Raw genomic sequence first — 22052 nt, forward strand, 5'->3', positions numbered from 1 at the left:
GTTGGGATTACAGGTGTGAGCCACCGTGCCCAGCACATTCTTAACTACTAGAAAGAGTTGTAGGAGGCCAGGCGTGGTGGCTCACGCCTGTAATCCCAGCACTTTGGGAGGCCGAGGCAGGTGGAGCACCTGAGGTTGGGAGTTCGAGACCAGCCTGACCAACATGGAGAAACCCTGTCTCTACTAAAAATACAAAATTAGCTGGGCGTGGTGGCGCGTATGCCTGTAATCCCAGCTACTCGGGAGGTGGAGGCAGGAGAATCACTACAACCTGGGAGGCAGAGGTTGCAGTGAGCTGAGATCAAGCCATTGCACTCCAGCCTGGGCAACGAGAGTGAAACATTGTCTCAAAAAAAAAAAAGAAAAAGAAAAGAAAAAAGAAAGACTTGTGGGCACCTTTTAACATTTTAAAATAAATTTTTTAAATGAACATTCTTAAGGGAGCACTAATATGTACCTACTGATCAAATTACTTTGCACATATTATGCAGCTTAAGCCAACATCACAAATTCAGTTTGGGTTTGGGGAGGTGATAACACAGACACAAGAAATAACAGATGTGTGAACTAGGATGATAAGGCTAATGATAAAATTTAAATGTCAGTACTATTTAAACCAAAGGCTACCAGAAGATTCATAATTTAAAATAACTAGAAAAATTTACAGGCCGGGCACGGTGGCTCATGCATATAATTCCAGCACTTTGGGAGGCAGAGGCAGGTGGATCACGAGGTCAGGAGTTCCAGACCCACCTGACCAACTTGGTGAAACCACATCTCTACCCAAAATACAAAATTAGCCAGGCGTGGTGGCGCATGCCTGTAACACCAGTTACTCAGGAGGCTGAAGCAGGAGAATCACTTGAACCCGGGAGAGGGAAGTTGCAGCGAGCTGAGATCGCGCCACTGCACTCCAGCCTGGGCAACAAGAGCAAAACTCCGTCTCAAAAAAAAAAAGAAAGAAAAAAGAAAAAGAAAAATTTACGTACGGCCAGGCACGGTGGCTCATGCCTGTAATCCCAACACTTTGGGAGGCTGATGCAGGCAGATCATGAGATCAGGAGATCGAGACCATCCTGGACAACATGGTGAAACCCAGCCTCTACTAAAAAATACAAAAATTAGCTGGGCCTGGTGGTGCATGCCTGTAATCCCAGCTACTCAGGAGGCTGAGGCAGGAGAATCGCTTGAACCAGGGAGTCAAGAGGTTTCAGTGAGCCGAGATCGCACCATTGCACTCCAGGAATGGTGAAAGAGCGAGACTCCATCTCACAAAAAAAAAAAAAAAAAAAAAGAAAGAAAACAAAGAAAAATTTACATACGTTGAACATTATACAAAAGTAAAAAATGATTCAAAATATATCAACATTAAAATGGCATTAGGACCAGTGCACAAAACTGTTGACTGCAGTAACACGGTATTTTCCATTTCAATTATTCCTTAAAGCTTTATAGGAAGTATTTGAAAGGCAAATCTTTTAAAGAATTTAACTGCTATTTAAATGTTTATACATTTTAAAACTTAGAAAACATAACTAAAATTTCATGATACTAATTAAATTCTAGTTTTTTTTTTAAAAAAATCTATCTTTACATGTCACAGTTCAAACAAATGAGCAGTTACTGTTAAAATTCTATGTGTTTGGCCGGGCGCAGTGGCTCACACCTGTAATCCCAGCACTTTGGGAAGCTGAGATGGGTGGATCGCCTGAGGTCAGGTGGTCGAGACCAGCCTGGTCCAACATGGTGAAACCCTGTCTCTACTAAAAATACAAAAATTAGCCAGGTATAGTGGCACGTGCCCATAATCCCAGCTACTCGGCAGGCTGACTCAGGAGAATTGCTTGAACCTGGGAGGCAGAGGTTGCAGTGAGCCAAGGTAGTGTCACTGCATTCCAGCCTGGGCAACAGAGCAAAACTCCGTATCAAAAAAATAAATAAATAAATTACATGTGTTCATTTTTAAAAGTTAAAGGTTATAATTTCAATTTAAACTGTAGCTTTAATAAGGTCATTTTGTTTTCTGTAACAACTTCTTAGCCAACAGATTTTTTCTTTTTTTTTTTTTTTTTTTTTTGCCTTCAGAGGAGGGTATCACTATTAACTTAGGCTGGAGTGCAGGGATGCAATCATAGCTCACTGCAGTCTCAAACTCCTACGCTCAAGAGATGCTCCTGAATAGCTGGGACTACAGGCATGCCCAGAAAATTTTTAGAGACAGGTCTCACTATATTGCTCAGCCTGGTCTCAAACTCTTGGCCTCAAGTGATCCTCCTGCCTCAGCCTTCGAAATTGCTAGGATTACAGGCGTGAGCCACCATGCCTGCCTTTTTATGTACTAAGGTTTTAAAATCACCTTTCAAAAGAAAATATTTTGAAGAAATATATGCCTTAAAAAAATTTACAAAACCAGGTATAGTCAGTTTCTTATGTCCCCAGGATTACAGAGTGAAATACAACCTTCTATTTACTTAGTTTAAGTTAATAAACTATCAAGCTTCCAAACGTAAAAGGATCTACTGAGTTCCAAGTCAAAGCTAAATGGGAAAATAGAAAAATAGTAAAATTAAAATAAAAAGATCTACATTATTTAACCTAGTAATTAGACTTCTAAGAGACAATACATCTATCAACAGATATACCCAAAAGGTAACAGATAAACCATGGCATTTATAATGTAAGCACTAAACATGTTTGTAAGAATTACTTTAAAACTAATACAAATGTGGAGAAAAGCAGATTACAGAACCATATAAAAACGAGCACTTAAAAAAAAAAAAAAAAAAAAAAAAGGCCAGGCGTGGTGGTTCATGCCTGTAATCCCAGCACTTTGGGAGGCCAAGGTGGGCGGATCACGAGGTCAGGAGTTTAAGACCAGCCTGGCCAACATGGTGAAACCCATCTCTTCTAAAAATACAAAAATTAGCCAGGCGTGGTGGCATGTGCCTGTAATCCCAGGTATCTGGAGGCTGAGGCGGGACAATCGCTGGAACCCAGGAGGAGGAGGCTGCAGTGAGCCGAGACCACGCCACTACACTCCAGCCTGGCAACAGAGCAAGACTCTGTCTCAAAAAAAAAAAAAAAGAAAAAAGAAAAAAGAAGCACTATTTTTGTGCTTTTGACCTATATTAAGAAGTCCTAAATAAACTGTAGTACATCCAGAAAATGAAAAATTACTGAGTGCTAAAATAAAATGAGTTATCAAGCCATAAAAAGACATAGAAGGAACTTAAATGCATATTACTAAGTGAAAGAAGCTAAGCTGAAAAGGCTATGTACTGTATGATTGTAACTCTGTGATATTCTGGAAAAGACAAAAAGATCAGTGGTTGGTGGGGAGGGTATAAACAAGCAGAACAGAGAGGATTTTTAGGGCAGTAAATTATTCTGTACGATATTATAATCGTAGATACATGTCATTATACATTTGACAAACCCACAGAATGTACAACATGAAGAGTGAACCCTAATGTAAAGTATGAACTTTGGGTGACAATAATGTCAATTTAGGTTCATCAGTTCTAACAAATGTGCCATCCTGTTGCAGGATGTTGACAGTGGGAAAGCTGTTCCTGCACAGGGGCAAGGAGTAAGTTACAGGAACTGTAATTTCTGCTCAATTTTGCTCTGAACCTAAAACTGCTCTAAGAAAATTAAGTAGTTAGTTTTTGAGACAGGGTCTCGCTCTGATACCCAGGCTGCAGTGCTGTGGCACAATCACAGCTCACTGCAGTCTCGACCTCCAGGGCTCAATCAATCCTCCCGCCCAAGCCTCCTGAGTAGCTGGGACTACAGGTGCATGCCACCACACCTGGCTAGTTTTTTGTATTAATATTTTTAGTAGAGACAGGGTTTCACCATGTTGCCTAAGTTAGTCTTGAATTCCTGGGCTTACGCAATTCACCCACCTCAGCCTCCCAAAGTATTGAGGTTTCAGGCATGAGCTACTGCACCCAGCTGAAAATTAAGTATTTAAAGGGAAAAACGAAAAGGTACGAAGAGGGATATGGTTAAAAAGAAAAAAAAAGTTCACTTTCAGAGAACACTTAGTTGTTGAGATTACAGATTATTTTTTTCACACTGATCTAAATATTCCAAATGTATTATAACAAAGTTATATTAAAGCCCAAATAAACATCTGAAACTACTCCTGGATGGCTCAGTGTATTCCAATAATCTGTCCATCCCTTCCTACGTGAATATCATATTTTTGTAAATTTCTTTTTTTCTTTTTTTAGACAGCATCTTGCTCTGTCACCCAGGCTGAAGTGCAATGGCGCAATCTTGGCTCACTGCAATCTCCACCTTCCGGGTTCAAGCAATTCTCCTGCCTCAGCCTCCCAAGTAGCTGGGATTACAGGCACCCACCACCACGTCCAGCTAATTTTTTGTATTTTTAGTAGAGATGGGTTTTCGCCATGTTGGCCAGGCTGATCTCGAACTCCTGACCTCAGGTGATCCACCTGCCTCAGCCTCCCAAAGTGCTACTATTATAGAGTCACTGCGCCCAGCCATTACTTTTAACAATGTTTTTCTTCATGATATGGTAAGTTCCCCATTCGCCTTTGCTCTTCCTTTTTAAAACTTTGCTTCTGCTCAGGCCTGTAATCCCAGCACTTTGGGAGGCCAAGGCGGGCAGATTCCCTGAGGTCAGGAGTTTGAGACCAGCCTGGCCAACACAGTGAAAACTCGTCTCTACTAAAAACATAAAAATTAGCTGGGTATAGTGGTTGGCGCCTGTAATCCCAGCTAGGCTGAGGTGGGATAATCACTTGAACCTAGGAGGCAGAGGTTGCAGTGAGCCAAGATGGTGCCACTGCACTCCAGCCTGGGCAACAGAGTGAGGCTCTGTCTCAAAAACACATGTCTACATACTTAAAGGAATAAGTTAAGATTTTGCATGTATATAACAATTATAGGAAGCTATAAAAATGAACATTCAGAGGACAAAAAAAAAAAAAAAAAAAGGAAGGAGGACGGGAGGGAGAAAATAAATACCTGGAATTTCAAAATGAATGGAAATTTAAAATGAAGGTTGAAAAATAAATGAAATTTTCCAGAGAACTAATCCAAGAGATCTAATATCTGAGCAACTGTTTCAAAGAGAAAAGAGAGGAGAATCACTAATAAACCTATGAGAAGTGATGGACATGAGTTGCCATTTTAAAACACCCAATAAGGCCAGGCGCGGTGGCTCACGCCTGTAATCCCAGCACTTTGGGAGGCCAAGGCGGGCGGATCACAAGGTCAGGAGATCGAGACCATCCTGGCTAACACGGTGAAACCCCGTCTCTACTAAAAACGCAAAAAATCAGCCGGGCGTGGCAGCGGGCGCCTGTAGTCCCAGCTACTTGGGAGGCTGAGGCAGGAGAATGGCGTAAACCCTGAGGCGGAGCTTGCAGTGAGCTGAGATCATCGCGCCACTGCACTCCAGCCTGGGCGACTGAGCGAGACTCCGTCTCCAAAAAAAAAAAACCACGCCCAATAAGTACACAGTACAATGATGAAAACAAACTTATCTAAGGTATATCATTGTGAAATAGGGACAAGAAAGAGTCTACAAATTCTAGGGAGGGTGAGAGATGAACAGATCACACTAAAAAGTAATTTTTAGCTACCAGAATAATTTCAGACTCATCAGTAGCTACAACAGAAGTCCATGAAACATGACTTCAGAATCCTGAAGAATTCTATGTCCAGCCAAACTACAGGTATGACACTTAATATTCAAGGTTTCAAACATTTTTTTACTATGTACTTTTTCTCAAAAAACTGCTGGGGATGTGGCCCACCCAAGTGAGACAAGAAACCAAATAACAGGAAGATAAAGGGCACAGCAAATGGAAGGGTGGAACACAAAAGTCAAATGAAAGAATCAGGAACATGGTAAAAGGAGATCCAGAGAAGACAAATGTTTACCATATATAAAGGGCAACAGTCCAGACTGGAACAGTGTGATTCAGGTGAATGTGATTGGAGCAATGTGATTTAATGGCTGTTACGATTAAAATGCCTATTATTCTACCTTTTCTAAACACACACACACACACACACACACAAAACCCAAATGCTCAAGTGTCCAGCCCAGACTATTATCTCTGTTTGACCATGTGTTCATGAAGTTCCACTTCTCTCTTTTATGTCCTGCTAACCATATTAGATAACTTTCTTTACATCAGAAGAGTTCAGCTTTAATTCAATCTTAAAACAAGATACAGAGCAGCATATTCCCAAAGACTACTCTCTTACTGAAGATTCTTTGCCTGGCCCACAAAACAGTCTCACCAGATAACAACTATAAATCATATGTTTCCCAGGACATGTTCATGATCATGCCCACTGGTTTCCCCAAAAAGGGCTCTAGTAGAAATTCTAGGAAGCTGAAGCCAAACTATAAACCAGAAACTGTGTTCAGATTATCATTTTTTATGAGCCTTCATCAACAGTGGCGATACTATCTTTCCCTTAGACATCTAGCTTTTTAGTTTTTTCAAAACTAAACACATAGGTGAAAGATACATATATGGGAGATTAGTGTAGAAAAAACAAAAAGCAAGGGAATGCTTGACTCAAAAATCGGAAAAGATGATGGAGGAGGGGCCAAAGATACAATAATGTGATCACGGAGTATTAAAAAAAGTTGAAATGCTGCTATGATGTCCTAGGTCATGGTACACAGGTCTTCAGTTTACTACTCTAAAACCTGGCAGGTGTGATGGCTCACACCTGTAATCACAGCACTTTAAGACGCCAAGGCAGTAGGACCGCTTGAGCCCAGGAGTTTTGAGACCAGCCTGGTCAACACGATGAAACTCCATCATTACTAAAAATGCAAAAATCAGCTGGGCGTGGTGGCGCACACCTCTATTCCTAGCTACTTGGGAGGTTGAGGCAGGAGGATCGCTTCAACCTGGGAGGTGGAGGTTGCAGTGAGCAGAGAACACGCCACTGCACTCCAGTCTCGGCAACAGTGAGACCCTGGCTCAAAAAAAATTTTTTTTTGCCAGGCGTGGTGGCTCACACCTGTAATCCCAGCACTTTGGGAGGCCAAAGCGGGTGGATTACCTGAGATCAGGAGTTCGAGACCAGCCTGGCCAACATGATGAAACCCTGTCTCTACTAAAAACACAAAAAATTAGCTGGACGTGGTGGCGGGCACCTGTAATCCAGCTCCTCGGGAGGCTGAAGCAGGAGAATTGCTTGAATCCAGGAGGCAGAGGTTGCAGTGAGCTGTGATCGTGTCATTGTACTCCAGCCTGGGCAAGAGCAAAGCTCCGTTTAGGGGGGGAAAAAAAAAGATACAAGAAAACTTACATACCTATTTTATACTTCGTTTTTTACATATAAACATTTCATTATTTTGAAAAAGGGAGAAGTTCTAAAAAAAAATTGTAGCTGGGAAACCAACTATAGTTGCAGAAGTGTTTTATCTGACCAACAGAGTTTAAAATTTTTCAATTTGTTGTCAAAACATCTACTTTATAGATATACTATCTCATGTATGGAATGATACAGGGAAAAGTTCATTCATCCCAGTAATGTTTGAAATAGTAAATGGTTGGAAATGACCTAAATATTAATATAGAAATAATTATGTTAAAACCATATAGTATAATATATACGATCAGAAAAAAGAAGTGAAAACGTTATGTGTTGATATGTAATGCTCTACAAGACATATTAAGTGAAAAAACACAATGTGCCAGAAAAGTGCACATAGCTACCTACTATTTACTTTTCACAAATATACATATTTGCTGTATATGCACAAATCTCTATTAAATAAAGTTAAACAATTGACAATGCTGGTTGTCTCTAGGTCATCTGCCTGGACAGAGATCAAATTGAGGAGACTGTGTACTATTGCATAAGACTTGAGTTTTGAACAACGTAAAGTACTGCCTATTTACACACACATTTAAAAAACTAGCAAAAAGGTCGGATGTGGTGGCTCTTGCCTGTGATCCTAGCACTTTGGGAGGCTGAGGCAGGTAGATCATGAGGTCAAGAGATCAAGACCATCCTGGCCAACATGGTGAAATGCTGTCTCTACGAAAAATACAAAAATTAGTTGGGAGTGGTGGCACACGCCTGTAGTCCCAGCTACTTGGGAGGCTGAGGCAGGAGTCATCTGAACCTGGGAGGTGGAGGTTGCAGTGAGCCGAGATCATGCCACTGTACTCCAGCCTGACAACAGAGTGAGACTCCATCTCAAAACAAAAACAAAAACAAAAACAAAAACAAAAAAAAGACTAGCAAAAAAAAAATTAACCCACAGAACAATTCTAATTCTATACAAGAGTAAATAACTGTCTTTGAAAGATTAAAATACAAAGCAACAAGCAGCTTTTCTAGGATAGAATAACGTATCTAACCAAATTGGACATATACAGTTACACCTTATAAAGTTGAACTAAATACAATATGCATACATACGTTTGCACACACCAGAATTTCTGGATTCTTTTTTTTTTTTTTTGAGATGGAGTCTTGCTCTATCACCCAGGCTGGAATGCAGTGGCGCAATCTTGGCTCACTGCAACCTCCGCCTCCCAGGTTCAAGCAAGTCTCCTATCTCAGCCTCCTAAGGAGCTGGGAATACAAGCACGTGCCACCACACCCAGCAAATTTTTGTATTTTTAGTAGAGATGGGGTTTCACCATGCTGGCCAGGCTAGTCTCAAACTCCTGACCTCAAGTGATCCAATTACCACGGCCTCCCAACGTGCTGAGATTACAGGCGTGAGCCACCATGCCTGGCCAGAATTTCTAGATTCTGAGACCATACTGCACAATTTGGTGGTTATTACCTACATGTGGTTAATTATTAATATTAAATAAAGTTTAAAACGTATTTCCTTGGTTGCACAAGCCACAATATCCAAATGCTCAATTACCATCTAGTGGCTACTGTATTGGACAGTAAAAAAGACCCCTTCCGTTATCTCAGAAAATTCTCCTGGACAGCCTTTTTCTAGTAGAATCCTCAAAAAACTGTAACTGGGCAATTTGGAAAGGGGAATGAGGTAGCTGGGGAAGACAGACATGAGATAGGTTTTTCACATTAAACAGAACTTAGCCTGTGCCAGATAATGTCCTTAATATGATTCATGCTAATTCAATCCTTGTACTTCAGTATAATTGGTTTCCTTTGTAAACCTATGTATTTTATGTAATACATGCTAAAACATTCTTTTTTTTTTTGAGACGGAGTTTCACTCTTGTTGCCCAGGCTGGAGTGCAATGGCACCATCTCGGCTCACTGTAACCTCCACCTCCCAGGTTCAAGCCATTCTCTTGCCTCAGCCTCACGAGTTGCTGGGACTACAGGCACCCACGACCACGCTTGGCTAATTTTTGTATTTTCGGTAGAGATTACAATGACAGTAATGAGCAGAGCACAGAAAAAAATATTACAATTAATTTCTGTATAACATTTTGTAGTAACAAGCTTAAAACACACAAAGAAACATGTATGTGCACATTTTAGCTTAAACTTTTTCAAAACAACTGTTTTACCCTTTGCCAGACTTACCACCAAAATTACTAAAAGTACTAAGGTAGTTGAGTCTAGAATAAATCCAAAATCCACAAACTTTAAAAATGTACTAAAACGGCAGGGCACCGTGGCTCACGCCTGTAATCCCAGCACTTTGGGAGGCCGAGATGGGTGGATCACGAGGTCATGAGATCGAGACCATCCTGTCTAACATGGTGAAACCCCTTCTCTACTAAAAATACAAAAAAAAATGAGCCGGGCGTGGTGGTGGGCGCCTGTAGTCCCAGCTACTCGGGAGGCTGAGGCAGGAGAATGGCGTGAAGCCGGGGGACGGAGCTTGCAGTGAGCCGAGATCGCGCCACTGCACTCCAGCCTGAGCGACAGAGTGAGACCCCGTCTCAAAAAAAAAAAAAAAATGTACTCAAACTTTTTTCACTAGCAAAATATTTTAACTGGGAAATCATACAAACTAGCAAATGCCAGAAATCAAATTAGAAAGGAGGAGAAAGTAAGTGTCCACCCACTTTCTTTAGAAATCTATCCACAAAGTTTTCAATCAGTTACTAAAATACGATTGGTGTAATTGCTTGGTTTAGTCCTCAAGATTATGTGTTTTTGTTATCTAACACTGTAATATAACGGGGCCTAAAAATAAATGTCCACACATTTTATTTTATAGCTGTAGCAAAACACATAGTAAGCTTATCAAAACTCATCTCCCCTTCTGAAGTCACCCAAGCAAAGCACATTACATGCCTACTAGAAAGACAGTGCAATGGTTAAGAACATACACTCTGCACTTCGGCTGCGTTAGTTTAAACTCCACCCCACCACTTGGAGCAAGTTAGTCACATAATGACTTTATCTGTACTGTTAAGAATTAAATGAGTTAATATATGGTAAAGCATTTAGTGTGGTACTTAACACAGAATAAGTGCTATGTGTAGCAATTACAAATAACGATCTTTCTGCATTAAAAATAGCTGTTACAAACAAGGTATGTTTATAAGAATTTATTTTTAATCGGTTGTTTACAACTATAAATCCATACCCTTAATTCCATATCCCTATAAATCCAATGCTGGCTAGATTTTTAATGATTCCACAGAAACTTACTGAATATAGTATGACTAAACTTCATTTTCCTATTGTTTTTTTTTTCTTTTTTTTGAGACGGAGTTTCCCTCTTCTTGCCCAGGCTGGAGTGCAATAGCAGATCTTGGCTCACGGCAACCTCCACCTCCCAGGTTCAAGCGATTCTTCTGCCTCAGCCTCCTGAGAAGCTGGGATTACAGGCATGTGCCACCATACCCGGCTAATTTTGTAATTTTTTAAAGTAGAGACAGGGTTTCTCCATGCTGGTCAGGCTGGTCTCGAACTCCCGACCTCAGGTGATCTGCCCACCTTGGCCTCCCAAAGTGCTGGGATTACAAGTGTGAGCCACCACGCCCGGCCCATTTTCCTATTGTTTCTATGGAATAATATATCAAAAATTCCAACTGGGGAAAGGAAAAAAAAACAACAACAACACTTATATTTCTGACCACATTCTCAGGTTCTCGAAGTGCCCAGAAATGACTATTAGTATTTTAGACACACACATACACACACACACACACACAAGAATCCTTTTATTTTTTTTGGTGAGATAGGGTCTCTTTCTGTCACCCAGGTTGGAGTGCAGTGGTGTGATAACAGCTCACTGCAGCTTTGACCTCCCAGGCTCAAGGGATCCTCCCATTTCAGCCTCCTGAGTGGCTAGGACACAGGGGCGCACCACCACATCCAGCTAATTTTTTAATTTTTTGGAGAGACAGGGTCTTGCCATGTTGGCCAGGCTGGTCTCCGGGCTCAAGTGATCCTCCTGCCTTCATCTCTCAAAGCCTCAGATTACATATATGAGCCACCAAGCCCAGACCCTTTCTTTTTCTGGAGACACGATTAGGGACTTTTGAAGGAACACTAGTGATTTTTATGGTAGGGATAGGAGTCGGAAGAACATCTGAGGATTGTGAGTCACAGACTTTGCATTTCTTGCTAATGGCTAAGGATTAATAATTTAAAAGCAGCGATGTGAATTTCCTAGAAAAGAGGGAAAATAGTATGTAAATCCATGGATATACATGAATGTAAAACATTCATGGAATGTCAACTTCAGTCCCTTACAGTTGACAAACTGTCACCTTTGAATAATGCATTTAAAAATCGAAATCGGGCCGGTCGCGGTGGCTCAAGCCTGTAATTCCAGCACTGTGGGAGGCCGAGACAGGCGGATCACGAGATCAGGAGATTGGGACCATCCTGGCTAACATGGTGAAACCCCATCTCTACTAAAAACACAAAAAAATCAGCCGTGCGTAGTGGCAGGCGCCTGTAGTCCCAGCTACTCGGGAGGCCGAGGCAGGAGAATGGCGTGAACCCAGCAGGCAGAGCTTGCAGAGAGCCGAGATTGCGCCACTGCACTCCAGCCTAGGTGACAGAGCAAGGCTCCGTCTCAAGAAAAAAAAAAAAAAATTGAAATCAACCGGGCGTGGTGGCTCAAGCTTGTAATCCCAACACTCTGGGAGGCCAAGGAAGTCTGATCACCTGAGGCAGGGAGTTCAAGACCAGCCTGACCAACATGGAGAAACCCCGTCTCCACTAAAAATACAAAATGGCCGGGCGTGGTGGTGCATGCCTGTAATCCCAGCTACTAGGGAGGCTGAGGTACCTCCTCGCTTGAACCCAGGAGGTGGATGGAGGTTGTAGTGAGCTGAGATTGTGCCATTGCACTCCAGCCTGGGCAAGAAGAGCCAAACTCCGTCTCAAAAACAACAACAACAACAAAAATATCGAAATAACTAAGATATCTTATTCCAGCTTTCAGTTGACTTAGAAATTTCAGTCTTCAAGATCACTCAGATATTAAAATAAGACTACAACCCATGCTCATTTCCACTTCTCCAAAAAGTCTCTATGACTAAGATGGTGCAACTCAACAGTACTAATAGATTAAGGAAACCTTTTTTTTTTTTTTTTGAGACAGAGTCTTACTCTGTCACTCAGGTTGGAGTGCAGTGGCGCAATCTCAGCTCACTACAACCTCCACCTCCCGAGTTCAAGCACTTCTGCCTCAGCATCCTGAGTAGCTGGGATTACAGGCACGCATCACCACGCCCAGCTAAGTTTTGTATTTTTAGTAGAGATGGAGTTTCACCATGTTGATCAGGCTGGTCTCGAACTACTGACCTGGTGATTTTGCCTCGGCCTCCCACAGGGCTGGGATTACAGGTGTGAGCCACCGCACCCGGCCCATATTCTTATGTAAATTAAATAATATTTTACTTAAATGTTTTTTCCCTACAGTTTTCTGTCCAAATTAGAGTAAACTTACATAATTCATTTTGCATATTATCCCTTGTGCCACTTCTGTGTGTAAACTGTGTGTCCACATTGAATTTCTCTAAGTCCAATAATCATGCTCATTAACTCAGATTATAAAATAAAGTATGAAATTTGTTTGTTTGTTTTTCTTTTTGATGGAGTCTTGCTCTGTTGCCCAGGCTGGAGTACAGTGACACCATCTCAGCTCACTGCAACCTCCGCCTCCAGGTTCAAGTGATTCTCCTGCCTCGGCCTCTCCAGTAGCTGGGTTTACAGGCGCCTGCCACCACGCCTGGCTAATTTTTGTATTTTTAGTAGAGACAGGGTTTCACCATGTTGGCCAGGCTGGTCTTGAACACCTGACCTCAAGTGATCCCCACCTGCCTTGGCCTCCCAAAGTGCTGAGATTACAGTTTTTTCTTTTAATTGAAGAAATCTGGAATATGAACACCAGTGCCAAATTTACGTGGATTATCGAGAAACTTTGATATAATGGTTTCTTTCATTAAGCAAAAAGCCCGCTAATTTGCACAGTCTGGTTGGCATTCAATAGTTCATTAATATGAATTATATAGCACAACATATATTTGTCAACATGTATTTAAGCCTTATTTACTCTTATTAATAAACTATGTAGTACAGAGCATGTTTCCAAAGTATAAAAAAGGAAGCATTAGATCAGCTGACTGTCCAAGTTGATTCACTTAGAAAATTAGTGTGGTTTTAAAAAATTCAAGAGCTACAATGTAAAAACAAGTAAAATTATATACCTTCAATTAAGCTAAAGAAACCAAAATTAATCTCTTACCTCAAAAAGAATAAGTCAAAAAAACTTTTTAAATTCTAATAATGAAGGATGTAGAATGAAGATAAAGCTGCAAAGAAACACGACCCACTGGAGGTAAGATGGCCTTGCCATTTTCACAGACTAATATTAAACCTAATTTTGACCCAGCCACAATTCAAATGCCAACAGAGTAACAGCAGAGTATTGTTTGTCCTAATGTTCAAATTTTTGCCAAATTATCTGTTAAGAGGTAAAATGTTTCCCTTAATTTTCCCTTTCAAGCTTCTCAACAAATTTAATATTTGTGGGCCACATCTTCATGTAACTGAACTCATACAAAGAGAAAACCACACAATAATATCAAACTGAAAATTATATTTTATGCAATGTCCATAGAAAAAAAATCATCCAGATACCTATGAATGATGGGATAAGCAGGAAAATCCCTTGGCTCTTTTTAAGTGTTTATGATTATGCACAGCAGAAAAGCATTATGGAAGCTCACAAGCTAGCTGAAGTAAGAAAAAACATGACTTTCACAGCCTTCAGGAGGGGTATCTCAAGCACAATCCAATCCTAATCAGTTGCTTCAAAAAAAAATCCAGGCCAGGCTTGGTGGCTCACGCCTGTAACTCAACACATTGAGAGGCCAAGGTGGGAGGATCACTTGAGTCCAGGAGTTTGAGACCAGCCTGGGTAACCATCGCGAAATTCCATCTCTACAAAAAGTTTAAAAATTATCCGGGCGTGGTGGCCCGCGCCTGTAGTGCATGCTACACGAGAGGCTGAGATGGGAGCATCTCTTGAGCCCAGGAGTGTGAGGCTGCAGTGAGCTATGATCGCACCACTGCACTCCAGCCCCAGCAACAGAGCAAGACCCTCCACCCTCCACACACCAAATCCGACTGTTGAAAATAATTCTACATAACTAACCTGTGGAAAAGGGTATATTAAAAGTACTAAAATTTTTCAGGCCGAGCGCAGTAGCTCATGCCTGTAATCCCAGCACTTTGGGAGGCCAAGACAGGCAGATCACCCAAGGTCGGGAGTTGAAGACCAGCCTTACCAACATAGAGAAACCTCGTCTCCACTAAAAGTACAAAATTAGCCAGGCGTGGTGGCACATGCCTGTAATCCCAGCTACTCGGGAGGCTGAGGCAGGAGAATTGCTTGAACCCAGGAGGCGGAGGCTGCGGTGAGCCAAGATAGCGCCATTACACTCCAGCCTGGGCAACAAGAGCAAAACTCAGTCTCAAAAAAAAAAAAAAATTCATTTCTCACTAAAAATAAACACTTCGATACTCTTATATATTCTCAAAATACTTTGGTTTCCACCTTCACACACTTTGTTTTTAGGTTCCCCTACTCCCCAAATTTAAAGGTGACATCCAAATCTCCCAAAGTCTGCACCAGAACAAATACTGTATCACTGACCACATCCCTAGGAATTAAGTTCCTTAAGGGTTTACATTCAACAAGGTATAGACTCACATCTTGTATAACTTTGTATCCTAAAGAACACTTGGTACAACACCCTGGATATATCAGGAGCTATTAATATTTACTAACTCAAAATATAGTCCTTCATCACTTTGCAGTTCTGTTCTGTGCTCCTGAAACAAAACTGCATAAACTCTGCAAAACTCAAGGGACCTAAATGTGACAGAAACTTCACAGAATTCCTTATTATTTTATAGTTTACAGTCTTGTAGCCTTGCCCCTATTACCAGATGTAATGCTTTTTACTGACACTAGTATAGTGGGGTAGGAACAGATCTAGACAAAAGTGGACATCAGAACCTGTCAAAGGGGTTTAAAATTTATATTTTACATACCTATCCTTCATTAGTGTTATGTAACATTAATAATCTAAAGTCAGTTATCTGTAGCAACAACTTAAGAGTTTTTCAATCTAATTCCCAGGAACATAAATGAAAACTGGTGCCAATAAAAAAACAAGCAAGCAAGTAAGCAAGCAGAAACGCTGCCTTGAATTCTGACAAAAAGGTAAGGATAGTTTACACCAACGCAATGAAAAATAAGCCTTTGTGTAGTCTATAAGAGTTTTTGAAATTGTTTCACTAAAGTCTTTAAAAGTGCCGGGCGCGGTGGCTCACGCCTGTAATCCCAGCACTTTGGGAGGCCGAGGTGGGAGGATCACTTGAGGTCAGGAGTTTGAGACCAGCCTGGCCAACATGGTGGAACCCCGTCTCTACTAAAAATACAAAAATTAGCCGGGCAAGGTGGCGCGCGCCTGTAATCCGGATTCAGCTACTCAGGAAGCTGAAGCAGGAGAATAGCTTGAACCCGGGAGGCGGAGGTTGCAGTGAGCCGAGATCACGCCACTGCACTCCAGCCTGGGCGACAGAGCAAGACTCCATCTCAAAAAAAAAAAATCTTTAAAAGTCAAAGCAAACTGGTAAACCATTAGCGAAACCACAAGCTACCATGAAAAGATACACAAAAGTATCTGGCAACCAAAGTCTAGAGGTGGTTCCAGAGTGTGAATGGTTTTCTGATTGCTAATAAACTCCATTATGCACCCAAGATATCTTCACTTAGCTGTGCCATTTCTAAAAAGGCAACAGAGCCCAGAAGTTTCAGTGAGCCAGTCCTGGCAAACTCAAATTATGAAAAAATATACCCTCTGCTTAAAGATTAACTACAAACCTACCCTGGGACCAGCTTGCTTCAGTTAAGTTTAAAATGATGCCTAAATTGAAAGGAAAGCCTGTAGCATAGAGAAAAAAAAAAAATCAAATGGAAAAGTAAATGTAAAAGTTTCTATTTCCAATGAACTGCGTCTCAGAAATCTTCCAGGCGATAAAGACTCGGAAGAACAGAGGGATCTAGCCCCATTCGCATTCTCAGAGGCGTGCGCACTGCGCGGAAAGGATGAATGAATGGAAGACCGGCGCGTGTGAAATGCAGCAGGGCCGGCCGGCAAGCCGACCGGCTACAGCGATCTGTAGGCCTCGCTCCTCCCCCTTCCCTCCTCCATGACAGCCCAGTCCCAAGCATGGAGGGGCGAGGACAATGTGATACCCCTTCTCACCACCACCATCCCTCATTCTACTTGGAGAGCTTCACCGTGACACTCGAGTGTTCTTTCCCACCCCAACCTTTCTCGCCTCCCCTGGCGCAAACACCGGCAACACTCCAGCGCGTTGGATTAACAGGCGCTCGCCCCTCTCAACTCCTCTAAGCGAGGTCGAAGCTCCTCCGCGCGTGCCGCGGTACCACTCCCGCCTAACCCACCCTCCGGCAACACTCGCCCACCAGCTCCACAGTCCACCGGTCTAAGGAAGACGTGCGCGCGCCCCGCACCCGAGCCCCGGGGCTGGGGCTCTGGAGGGAGAGAAAGACTGCCCCAGGGCTCCCTCCTCCATCTCACTCCAGGCCGGCTCGCCGCCCACCCTGCCTGCGGATCCCAGTGCTCGCTGGGAGCCGGCCCCGCGCCTTCCCATCACGAAGACACCATCCCCACACAACTAGCCCAGAACCCCAGCTACCCTCCACCCTGTAGACACCTCGCGGCTCCGCAGGAGGCGCCACGCCGCCCCTCCCCCACACCGCTCCCCCAGTTCTCGGGCCCCCACCAGAAAGTGTGCGCTACACGCCGCCTCGGCCAGCCTCCGGGACGTCCCCACTTGTCCGCGGGAGGTCAGGTCCAACATGAGGGGGAGGGGGCGGCAAGGGGTAGAGTGCGCGCCGGGAACGCAGTCCCGCGGAGTCCCCCAGTTAGAAGGGGGACGGAGCGCGGGGACCCGTGGGGGTGGGGGCCAAAGGCAATACTCACCGGTTCGACAGTCGCCATCTTAGATCGATCTGATCGCACAACCGCTCCAGAAGGGGGGGTAAGAGGAAAAAAATGAGATTCAAACCGGATTGGCCAGGTACTGACCACGTGACGGACGTGTCCGTTTGGCCCTGGCGGCGCCTGCGCAAGACTGCGGCTGCGTGAGTAACGAGAGGCTTCTGGGAAGTGGAGTCTCTCCCCCACCTTTTTTTTTTTTTAAAGGCTAATTTTTTTTAAAAAGGACCGGTCACGTGGCTGATGGGTAGGGTGCGCGGTTCTCAACGCGGCGGACGCTCGCTTGCTGGAGGGTGGTTTCAGTCCTCTGCTCTTCCTCCTGGATAGCTGCGGTCACACTTACTGCCAGGCATGCCTACTGTGCCCTTTGTCGCCCTGTCCTCCCATCTTCCCCGGAAGGTTGGGAACTGCAGGCTCAGCACACACAATAAGGCTTCATTTGCTTAGTTGAGGTCCCAGGACAAGTTGCCTGTGTGTTTATTTAGTTTTCTTTTGACCTCCTACCATTTTCTCTTAGTTTCAAAAAGAGGCGGCGATGCAGAGTCGTTTAGGCAATCAACCCTCCCACGTCCCCCGACTCCGCTAATGCTGGTGGTCATTCGTTGCCATTTCTGCGAAAGGGGACGGACGGAACCGCTCGCAGTACCCGCTTGCCACCGGCTGGATGAGGGGGAGGGGACGACAGCTTTTACTGTCCCAAATCCTGAGATTAAGACCTCAGGGCTAAATCTTGGGTGGCAGTAAAAATTACTTGGAAGTTCTGCGCAACCGTTCCAATATTCTGCTTTAACGTGCACAGAAATAGCCTAAGTCCAGGTGCCAGCCAGGGAAGCCACTCCGGGCCCAGCTGACTAAGCCCTGGACTGATAGTCTGGAGTCGTTAGGCCGGGTCAGCTATGCCTCTTGACATTGACTCATTCTCCTTAGGCGAGTGACTTAGTGGTTCGGCGCCTCAGCTTTTTTATTTATGAAGCAAAGGTGATGATACACTTACCTCACAAGAGTGTACTTTGTAATGACTGTAACCGGCTTTGAAAATGCACTGGACTGTAGAAATGATTCATAATAAGCAACCGCGTGCCTTCCTAAAGATCAGCTGCTGCTTCTTTTTTGTTGTTGTTGTTGTTGTTTTAGCAAAGTTTAAATTTTTTTCTTATGTTTACTTTGATTATGATGTACACCAGTGTGGTTTTAAATGATCAGGACCTTTTTTTTTTCGTTTACAACTGCAGCTGCCATCAACAGAGGATTTAATATTCATGAAATTATTGTTATGCTCACAACAGTCACTGGCAATCAGAAATTTGTCCCCACACTGACATCCTACATTTCCTTTCCCTCTAAGATACTGTGCTATCATTTCTCAAGACCATGTTTTTGCACAGTTTGGCTACTAATACAACAAATAGAGATGAAGAAATCTAGCAGATTCCCAAGGTTCTAATGAAGAAGACAATGTCTCATTATTTCCCATGCTTTTAAATAATGTTGACACCAGGAAAAGGAGTATATGCAGGCTGCCTGTGCCTGTCTGCTTATAGTGTTACTGAGGTCCAGAGCTGTGTCATACCTATTATTGAGTACATAATGGATACTTGAGTTGACTAACACATAATTGAGGCTGTATAAGAACTCAAAGTCATTGCCTGTTCATATGTTTTGGTTTACCTGAATATCAGAAGTAATTAATGAAAGTTTTTGTCTAGTGGGCTTAGCTCTACTAGGTTTTAAAGTAGATAGAATTAACAGGCCAGGCGTAGTGGCTCACGCCTGTAATCCCAGCACTTTGGGGGGCCGAGGCAAGAGGATCACCTGAGGAGTTCGAGACCAGCCTGCCCAACATGGTGAAACCCTGTCTCTACTAAAAATACAAAAATCAGTCAGGCATGGTGGCACACGCCTGTAATCTCAGCTACTCAGGAGGCTGAGGCAGGAGAATCACTTGAACCTGGGAGATGGAGGTTGCAGTGAGCTGAGATCCTGCCACTGCACTCCAGCCTAGGTGATACAGCGAGACTCCATCTCCAAAAGAAATATAATAATAATAAACAAATAAGTGGATTTCTACTTACAGAGACTATCTATTGCTACTTAGACTATCCAAAACAATGCCATTGATCGCATTGTTATCTTCTGCTGGTTAAAAGTGGTGTCAGGTTACCTTCTTTGAAGAGAAAAAGACAGCATAGGTGTCCTATTTTCTTCTTCCCTTCCTTTTCCTTCCCCTCCCCTCTCCTCCCCCTCCCCTTCCCTCCCCTCCCCCTCCCTCCTTCCCTCTCTCCCTCCTTTCCTCCTTCCTTCCTTCCTTCCTTCCTTCTTTCCTTTCTTCCTTTCTTTCTTTCTTTCTTTCTTTCTTTCTTTCTTTCTTTCTTTCTCTCTCTTTCTTTCTTTCTCTCTCTCTCTCTCCCTCTTTCTTTCTTTCTTTCTTTCTCTCTTTCTCTCTTTCTCTCTTTCTCTCTCTCTCTCTCTCTTTCTCTCTTTCTCTCTTTCTCTCTTTCTCTCTCTCTCTCTTCCTTTCTTTCTCTCTTTCTCTCTTTCTCTCTTTCTCTCTTTCTCTCTCTCTCTCTCTCTCTCTCTCTCTCTTTCTCTCTTTCTCTCTTTCTCTCTTTCTCTCTTTCTCTCTTTCTCTCTTTCTCTCTTTCTTTCTTTCTTTCTTTCTTTCTTTCTTTCTTTCTTTGTGTTGCTCTGTTACCCAGGCTGGACTGCAGCCTTGACCTTCTGGATTCAAGGGATCCTCCCACCTTAGCTTCCCAAATAGCTAGGCATGGGCCACCATGGCTAGCTAATTTTTTTATTTTTTTGCAGACACAGGGGGGTCTAGCTATGTTCCCCAGGCTGGTCACAAACTCCTGGGCTCAAGCGGTCCCCCTACCTGGGCCTCCCAAAGTGCTGGGATTGCAGGCATGAGCCACCATTCCTGGCCAGATGTCCTATTTTCACGAAGCTGTTATATAACAGAAGAAAATCAATGAGATTAGCAAGGAAATACCTATAGGATTGAAAGCTAGTGATGTTCTTAAAACTTTTTTTAAACAACAGTGTCCGTTTTTATTAAGTTTTCTGTTGACCAAAAAACTCCCTCTTGTCAATCAAGACTCATACTTTTACAATACTTATGGATGTTCTATTCTTTATGATTTAGTTTATTTCCATTTTTAAATAGTTTTTAACAATTTTTCTTTATTTTTTTCAAGCACAGAGTTTCAGGAAAATCTCCATTTTTGTATATACTTTGTTGCATGTGTTTTATGGCCATTAATGTGTCTTTGCCTATTTGAGATTCTACCATGTCAAAGATTTAACGATTAAGTTTTTATATATGCATGTATGTGGTTGTTTTGTTTTGTTTTTGCCAATCTTAAATATACAGAGCTGAAATTGTATGTTTTATTTCTCTATTTATTCTCCATTATTCTTTATTGCTCTTCAAAGGACTTGTAATTCCAAGTTCATTTACAAAACTGACCAGAAACCATCCAATAAGCACTAAGTTAGTAATGGGAACTATGTAACCAGTGGAGGATATTCAAAGGACACAGGAAGTACAGGCACTTCCTTCCCTGACTGTAAAATCTGGTTGGTGTACTAAGTCATAGAATTATAAATAGTTCAGTACCCATATAAAGAAGTGTGACTAAGAACCAAAAGGATGCAGTTAGCAAGCACCACAGCCAGCACACATTCACATAATGAATGGGAGAGTCACATACTTCCTTCCCTCATTTCATCCAGGCCTCTGTTCCAATGTGATCTCCTGAAGGAGGACTTCCTTGATTACCCTATCTAAATTACTGTTTCCATTACTCTTTATCCCCTTACTCTGCTTTGGTTTTCTGTAGGCCAGTTCATAACCCTAACTCTAAACTTGCTGTTAAACATTATTTAATTAGTTGTTGATTGCCTCTACTACTAAAATATTAGCTCATTGATGATTTGTAGATAGACTGCGATAAAATATTTGGGGAAAACTCAAACGTAATTTTTTTCTTTTCCCCTGAGATGGAGTCTCACTCTGTTGCCCAGGCTGGAGTGCAGTGGCACGATCTTGGCTCACTGCAACCTCTGCCTCCTGAGTTCAAGCCATCCTCCTGCCTCAGCCTCCCAAATAGCTGGGACTACAGGTGTGTGCCACCACACCTGGCTAACTTTTGTATTTTTAGTAGAGACAGGGTTTCACTATGTTGGCCAGGCTGGTCTCGAGCTCCTGACCTCAGGTGTTCTGCCTGCCTCGGCCTCCCAAAGTGCTGGGATTACAGGCGTGAGCTACCAGGCACCTGGCCAAGTGTAATTTTTTTTAAAGATTAGTCTCAGAACTAATAATGGAACTAGTAGGAAAATTACTATATGCTAGTTGCTGTGTTAAGTCATTTACATGCACTTATAGTACCTCATTGTATCTTCAAAACAATATTTTGAGGTAGATATACTTATTTTTCAGATAAGGAAACTGAAGCTTAAAAAACTTAAATAACTTTCACAAAAACACAATTCTATCGTTGGAGCTCTTAACCACTATATATTATTAACTAGATGGTAATTGGACCCTATAATAAGAAAGATCATTGAAACAGAAAGAAATAATCTGCAAAG

At 42.6% G+C, this 22052-nt stretch overlaps 1 protein-coding gene across 2 annotated transcripts in view; it reads right to left on the bottom strand.

Annotated features, from left to right (window-relative positions):
* Positions 1 to 19482, bottom strand: part of EIF4E (eukaryotic translation initiation factor 4E) — a 49608-nt gene extending 30126 nt beyond the window's left edge. Inside the window, exon 1 of one of the 2 annotated variants that reach the window (XM_025384998.1) lies at positions 17248 to 17439. In XM_025384998.1, the coding sequence (XP_025240783.1) occupies positions 17248 to 17325 (78 nt within the window). In that variant the 5' untranslated portion in view covers positions 17326 to 17439. The other variant, XM_025385000.1, reaches the window with a different exon arrangement.
* Between the last annotated feature and the right edge of the window lie 2570 nt (positions 19483 to 22052).

The sequence above is a fragment of the Theropithecus gelada genome, chromosome 5 (genome assembly GCF_003255815.1).
Source record: "Theropithecus gelada isolate Dixy chromosome 5, Tgel_1.0, whole genome shotgun sequence".
In the NCBI taxonomy this organism is placed as follows: domain Eukaryota; kingdom Metazoa; phylum Chordata; class Mammalia; order Primates; family Cercopithecidae; genus Theropithecus; species Theropithecus gelada.